Here is a 7,439-nt window from a genome sequence, read left to right on the forward strand (position 1 = left end):
TGTGTGACCTGTGGCTTGCCTGTCTTATCTGCTGGAGCCTGAGGAAATGGAGCCAGACTGTCTCTGTCAGCCACCTCCCAGCTAAATATAGATCCTGGAGGAAAGTGCTCTACGCATTAAGACAACCATGACCACACAGAAAGCTGCTCGAAAGTGGCGCATCACTATGATTCATTTGGACTTTAAGCTCAAAGAAGAAGTAATATGACACATCTGGCCTGTGCAACTGGAACCCGTTGCCTCCTGTCGCATACACCTGCTTATGCTGATGAGCGCCGACAAACTCATCTATGCTAGTGTATGTATGCACACAGACACATGTGCCAAAAACTCCAAACAAATCCTGAGCTGCATAATGTAATATTTTCCTCCAGCTGACAGTGACACGCTGCAACTTTACCCCACCAAAACAGATTACAGGGAGAGAGAAAGTAGCGTCTTTGAAGAGCCCACCTTTGTTAGCACACGCCATCCATTTGAGATTTTCTGCGAAGGCTGATTCTCGACCAATCAGGTAAGGAAATATACGGACCTGGGGAAAGAAAAGCAGATAGCTCCCATCATTCATTTTAATCATATTTGATAGGGGCCGCCATGGTACCATTCAGAAGATAACACTGCCAACGTCTGGCAAAAGACTCATTCTTTCTCATTTAGTGATTACCAAGTCTCCTAGTTGATGATTGCTTCCTGAAAGTTTATTGTGTTACCTTTAAATTTAAATGTTCAGTTCCAGCTATTTTTTTTATTCAAGAACCGAAAAATCAAGGATGAGCAAATGCAGGCGAGTGTTTTGAAAATCTGCAATTACAGTGATTACAAAAGATAAAACGCAAATTTTAATTTGAAAAAGCTTTATGTGCTCAGTACGGAGAATCTTCTTTACTCTTATGTGCCAAACCCATTTTTTCCCTGGCTCATTGGCTCCAGCAGCAGGTGAATTTGGCAGGTGCATGTATGAGAGTGTAAAGAGATTTGTTGCCAGATTGGCCCAGATGCAAGCCTCTGGGGGCACAGCTGCTGTGCCTATTGCATATGCATTTTCCACTGACTCCCTTAACCCCGACAGCATGTTTCTGTTTGTGTGTGTACATGTACTGTGTGTACTGCATATGAATGCACATGAGCGCGTAGACCTCTCAGAGTTTTAAACATGTATTTGATACAATTTTGGAAAATTGCAAAAATTTATGCAAAAATATCATTTATGTATAGATGCAATTGACTTTTCCTGGAATATGTATGCACTGCATTCTCTATTACATTGTTTTTAACTAAAAAAGTCTTTGAAATTAATACGTAAATTTACCACCTTGACCATGGACAGTTCTAAATAATGTCAGTCTGTTGATAACGGTAATATGTTTCACTGAATAAGCATAGTTGTTTCATTCACCGCTCGTTATCTAGACCACAATAATCCTCTATTCATCAAACTTCAGCCATTTGACTGACACTACCAAAACAACGCCATGTAAGACTTTGATAAAGACGTGTCATGTAAGCTTTTCTTTGTGTGATTATGTGTTTCACTTCACCGAAAGCCAAACTGCAACAGACTGGTTATTAAATATGGACGAGGTTTACAGCTGAGTACGGTAAAACTGAGGTAGAAGAAGAAACTGTAGAACTTGAGCCACGACATGCAATCTTTAAGATAGTTGAGTGCACAAAGTTTACATGCAAGGAAAAAAATGCACATGCACGAAAGAACAGACACATCAGGATATAAATACTGCAAATTCATGCACACACATACAGTATGCATAGACAGTGATATGGATGTCATTTCAGTTAGTACATGTATGAATATTTTACATATTTAGCATTTTACTTAATAACTGATTCTGTCCTCCAGAACATTCACACATTTTTTGAAAGAGTAAGTAAAGCAAGCAAAGAGGTTTGATGTTTCTGTTCAGTACTTAACAAAGTCTAAGACCTGCCAAAGTGCTACTTTGAAAAAAACGGGCTAATTTTACATATAGATCAACTCGATGATTTAACCTGAATCCAAATTTGCAACAAAGACAGACATGCAAACAGAAATGGTTTGTATACGGCCACTATTCAGTAAGCCTACATGTGTCTGAGCAGAAGATATTTGGTCAAAGAAGCTTTTCTGTTTGCAGTCTGTGTGGGCACTGCTCTTCTATTTTAATTCAGATACAGGATCTAACAAGCTTCATCAGCAAGTCTTACAGATTGATTCACAGGCTTCTCCAAGGAATTCGTTTTTCCGGTCTAGTATTAGTTTTCAACTTGCAATGAGTGTGTCTCACAATTCAAATTGTGAGGCTGAGACACACTGAGACTGACACATGAGTGCTCATGGTATCACCAGTCTAGGTCACGAGAGAGCCTAAGGATTGTCCTTTCTAGGCTGTAGTGCTGAGTAATCTCCACTCTCCAGGCAGTTATGCTGAACAGCCAAGGAAAACGAGGCACAATGTTGGCAAATGCAGGGTGATGTTGCCTTGTGATGCACTGCCAAACGGTGGTGACAGATAGGGTATAGGCAGTGCACAAAGACAACTCAAAAGCTAGCACGGTCATTGTTGTGTGTAGGACAGCATATCAGTGTGTATATCATTTATACATGTGGCTCTCTGCGCAGCATCTTTCAATAGGCAGGGATGCCTTGTTTCCGCCTCTCGAGGAGTTTCTACAGCTATGTCTGCGGCCACACTACAAGCTCCCACATTCAGTGCAGCCCTTTGCATCCAGTGGAAGTCTCCTAATAACAAATCATCTGATTCACTGCGCCTGACTTTTCAGTATATTGAAAAGGAAATAAGAGCAAAGGATACAAGACTGTGACGCACTAATTAAAAACAAAAACAACAAAATAACGAATCTTGAAATGATTACAATACGTCATTGGATGCAATATAGTGCTATCAGCCTAGAGCAATATCAGCAAATACAAATTAATGGAATTTGTGCAGTCGGGCAGTCGACTCTTTTTTTAAGCGCATGCACACAGTGTTCAACTTTAATTGGCATTAATCTGTTCCAGCTTGGAACACCGTATTCAGTTTACATAATACACTGATGGCACATCCCAGGTTTCTGTCCCCGAGGGCCGTTCACCTGCCAAACAATTTGATCACAAATTAGCTGTCTGGGGATTTTACAACTCAGCAGGCTACAGGCTCAGGTAATAGATAGAGTTTGGCAACACTACAGACAGAAAATTGTCAGTGTTTTAAGTCAAGGGACTCGTGATTGTTCTAATCAATGCCGTCGGCTTTTTCCCTCATTTTTTGAAAGGCACTTCAAACAACGCTGAGATTTCCATCTCACAGTCCTGTATGGTCACAGGAAGTGCTGCATTGTGTTTAAAAGATTTGATTTGCTAGGAGAGTAGATAAGCATGTGTATGAGAGGGTATGTAAAGAGCATGTCGGTGTTTTGTATGGTTACGCTCATCCTACAGGTGTGCTTATGTGAATATTTGTGTGATGCTGGTTTCAGTAAGTCTTTAGTAAGTTTTGCTTCAAAAATGTGAAGGAAAAATAAGCTAACGTTTGAACATTAAGAGAAAATCACTTTGAAAATAATCGCTGCTGTAACAGGAAGAAATGTTTTAGACTTTTTATCACGGCTGTTTTTTCTTATGGTAATCAACCCTTTATGATCTTTTTGTGTAACACATGCTGTCTGAATACAGACATCTATCATGTTTTTAGCATTCACACTTGCCAAAGCCTGTTTGTATAGTTGGTGCGATTCTCAACAGTGGTGAAGCTCTAAGATGGGTTGGAAGGAATCCATTAAAAAAACAGCAGTGGTGGGTGGAGGTGGGAGATTGGGGGTGGGGGGACAGACTGAGGAGAGTGACAGAGACTGAAGACTTCTATTATCAGTGGGGCTTCTTCTAAATGGAACTATCTAGCAGCCTTGTCCCCTCTGCTCACTGATGTTCAGCCTTGAGCTGTCGGGGGGGGAGAGCTTTCAGCAGTTTTAATACAGACTGTACCAGACATGCAGAAACACAATGTGCAAGTGTGGCACTAATAGTAACTAAAAGGCATCCATAATGATACACAGAAACATCTACTCAGAGTCAGTGTTAAAAATGACTAAAAATATGTCTTAATGTCAAAGGCCTCTCCTCTCAACCTCAAAGCATTTAGGATTTACCTGAGGTAAAGGAACTGTTTGTGTCCTTTGAAGTCATATTCACTTTTACAGTATGTGTACTGTATACAGTGTGTGATAACAGTGAATATGTACTATTGCATTCGATACTTCTATCATTGACCCGTTAAGCTTCAAACGTTTTCCTTTAGAGAGAAAAGACCTTAGAATAACCCTTTTTTGTCTCCTCCTCCATCTTTTCTGCCCTTCGGTTGCATTTCGTGACAGATCAGAAAGCACCACAGCAACACTGCAGGACAGCAGCAAAAGTGTGTTGTCTTTTTCAACGGGGCCGTTACTTCAAAAAGATCCCACACTGGATCCACTCAATGCCCTCTGCCTGTCAAAAAGATTTACTGCACAAACAGAAAACCACACAGAAAAACTGTGATCTTAGTGGTCTTTTTAGACAGATTTACCAAGACACTGAACATTTCTCAAGCAACTGTATTTCTAATTTAGTTATTTACTAGCTGGGCCCACGTCCTCATTTTAGGTTTGACAGTGCTTTAGTAGGTAAATGCTTTGACATGAATTGAGCTGCGGTGTGGGGAAGGCCTCGAAGGGGACTGGCGACGGCGCCCAGGCCTGGCAGATCCCCGTGTGCTACATAGAGATGAAGAAGTTAGAAAACTGAGAACAAGGAGGGAGGGAGGGTGGGCACGTAAACGAGAATGAACAGCTTGCAGAACTGGGGGAACCTCAGTAGATGACAACAGGAAGGAGCGTGTTCGGAGGATTCCTGCTCCTGAAATTCCCATACATAATCTCCAAAATAATTTGGCATAACTAGAAGTCATTGCCCCAACCCTGTAGAACAGTCTCATTCTTTCTGTTGATTTATGTACACTACATTGCCAATTCACTCACCCATCTAAATGACTGAATTCAGGGGTTCCAGTCACTTCCATTGCTGCAGATAAATAAGACCAAGCAGGCATCCAGACTGCTTCTACAAATATTTGTGAAAGTCGCTCTCAGGAGTTCAGTGAATTCCAGGGCGGTACCGTGATAGGATGTCACCTGTTGTGAAATGTCCTCTACACTAAATATTACACAATCAGCTGTTAGTGGTATTATAACAAAGTGGAAACGATAGGGAACAACAGCAACTCAGCCATGAAGTGTTGGACCATGTGAACTGCTGGCGTGCATAGTGTGCAGAGGTCGGACACTTTCTAAAGAGTCGATCACTACAGACATCCAAACTTCAAATTAGATGTTGTGCGGAGTGACGAATCACACTTACAGAGAGACGGTCCTTGTCTGACCTCATTGAGCCAAGTGTGACGTTTGGCAGAGGCGGGATTATGATGCGGAGTTCAGCCTCTCAGAGTAAATCTTAGTGCTTCAGCATACCAAAACATTTTGAACAATTTCATGCTCCTAACTTTGTGGGAACAATTTGTGAGTTTGGTGTACGAGAACTTGGCCTGCAGAAGAGTCCTGACATCTTTAGGATGAATTGAGTGCAAAAATTCTCGAGGAAATCTTGCGGAAAACCTTCCTAGAATAGTTGAAGCTGTTGTAGCTGAAGCTGTTATGGGATAATATATCATATTTAACCGTGTGGATTAAGAATGGGATGTCAGTCAAGTTCATATGGATGTGAAGGCAGACGAGCAAATATGTCTGGCAGTACAGTGCACTTGAAAGCACATTAGATCTCAGGGGCTCCTTTTAACGTTGGGTCAGAAAGACTTGTGCTCTTCTCAACAGGGCGTTTAAGAAGTCATTCATAGCCACATGAGGGATTAGCCCACCTCTCTCCACTTCTCATCAAACACTGGTATACATGGTTACATGCTCATGACGTTGTGACCAAAGTATAATGGGAAACTGAGATGAGTTGCCCCGACTGTCTTGGAACATATTTGCAGAATAATATGATGTGTGTGCTTGTGTGTTCTGATACACTACCTTCCTCTCTGGCCAGTTATACTTGGCAAAGATGGCATCGTATGTATCCACTGCCCCATCTGTCACCAACATAATAGCCTGGCTACACTCACTGCCCCTCCCAGTCTCGTTGAACTAGACATCGGGAGACAGACAGACAGAGAAAGACAAAGAAGGAGAAAAACAGAGGGTTACTACGTGATGATCAAAGAACAAAAAGCTCTCATCCAGTCAAATGTAAATGTAACCAGTTCATTCATTAACACACAGTTCTTCCACTTCCTTCCCATTAGAGCTTATAATGTATCATCACAAGACTCTCCATGGACGCTAACTGTGTTGTAACAGCGAGTTAATGGAATTATAATAGCACGCCTTCAATACGCATGCATGAACGCAAGGTAGAAGGGCTACTGTGAGATAAAATTACAGCGAGGCGTCACTATGCAGCATGTCAGGGTACACTTTAAAAGATACATGCTGTTGAAATACGGATATTTAGATTGTGTGTCTTTGTCTTTGTCCGGATGACTGTTTGATTAATTACATGTCCATAATTAGGAAATGTCAGATCAGTAACCTGAGTCATCGAGTGCCTTGTTTACTTGGATTTTGCATGAATCAGTTGATTTAGCTATTAATTACAACCCTAATTAATTTTATGCATAAAACTGATGTGTATGCGTGTTTGAAGAGTGCGTCTGTGTGCGTGTATGACCGCGATCGTGCATGAGTGCGTTACTTACGTCACTGAGGAGATTGAAAGCCTCAGTCAGAGCTATATCCAACATCCCGATGCCTTGAGCAAACAGCTTGTCGAGGTGTTCCCGGAAATGCTGGGGAAAAGGTTTTGAGAACATTACAATCTCGCTGAAAACTAAAGTGACAAAACCACAAAAGGAGACAGAATTATAGGTCTTTATGAAGAAAAAACAAAGGCAGAGGCAAGAGATAGCTACAAAAGCAGGGGAACAAGATGCAGTTATTACTTTCCACTGTTCCTATCCTAGAAAATATTTTACTGAATTTGGTTTGCCATCATTTATGTGTGAAGAGTTTGCATCAATGGTCTAATGGGCTCTTCAATTCAGTCCTGAGCCAGTTTATCTGGCAAACTCCCCCCTTATACTGAAGTGAAATCTCACATACTGACTGAAAAAACCACAATGACCAGTTTCCCTTCTCTTGCTTTTAGCTCAACGTCATTTATTGCACCGGGTATGTGCGTATACATGCGTTTGTGTGTGTGTGCGCATCTGCTCACAGGCATGATTGCGTTACAAAGGATACATTATTTCTCCAGCAATTCATGGTGAGTTTAATGTTTTCAGCAACTGAACAGGTCTCATGTGCACATCTCATTACTTGTAACAGCCTTGGGGTAACAAATACATGGC

General features: G+C 41.4%; 1 protein-coding gene across 3 annotated transcripts in view; it reads right to left on the reverse strand.

Moving 5' to 3' along the window:
* cacna2d3a (calcium channel, voltage-dependent, alpha 2/delta subunit 3a) overlaps positions 1 to 7,439 on the reverse strand; it is a 123,506-nt gene that overhangs the window by 43,696 nt on the left and 72,371 nt on the right. For all 3 annotated transcript variants that reach the window (XR_001290368.1, XM_013910724.1, XM_005732471.1), the window contains exons 9-11: positions 6,789 to 6,878; positions 6,064 to 6,177; positions 454 to 532 (exon numbers count right to left, since the gene is read on the reverse strand). Coding sequence is in view for 2 of the 3 variants with exons in the window: in XM_013910724.1 (XP_013766178.1) it covers positions 454 to 532; positions 6,064 to 6,177; positions 6,789 to 6,878 (283 nt within the window). In the remaining variant the exon portion in view is untranslated. The remainder of the gene's footprint in view (positions 1 to 453; positions 533 to 6,063; positions 6,178 to 6,788; positions 6,879 to 7,439) is intronic.

Source organism: Pundamilia nyererei, unplaced genomic scaffold (assembly GCF_000239375.1).
Source record: "Pundamilia nyererei isolate P.nyererei 1_Seehausen unplaced genomic scaffold, PunNye1.0 scaffold00047, whole genome shotgun sequence".
NCBI classification, from domain to species: domain Eukaryota; kingdom Metazoa; phylum Chordata; class Actinopteri; order Cichliformes; family Cichlidae; genus Pundamilia; species Pundamilia nyererei.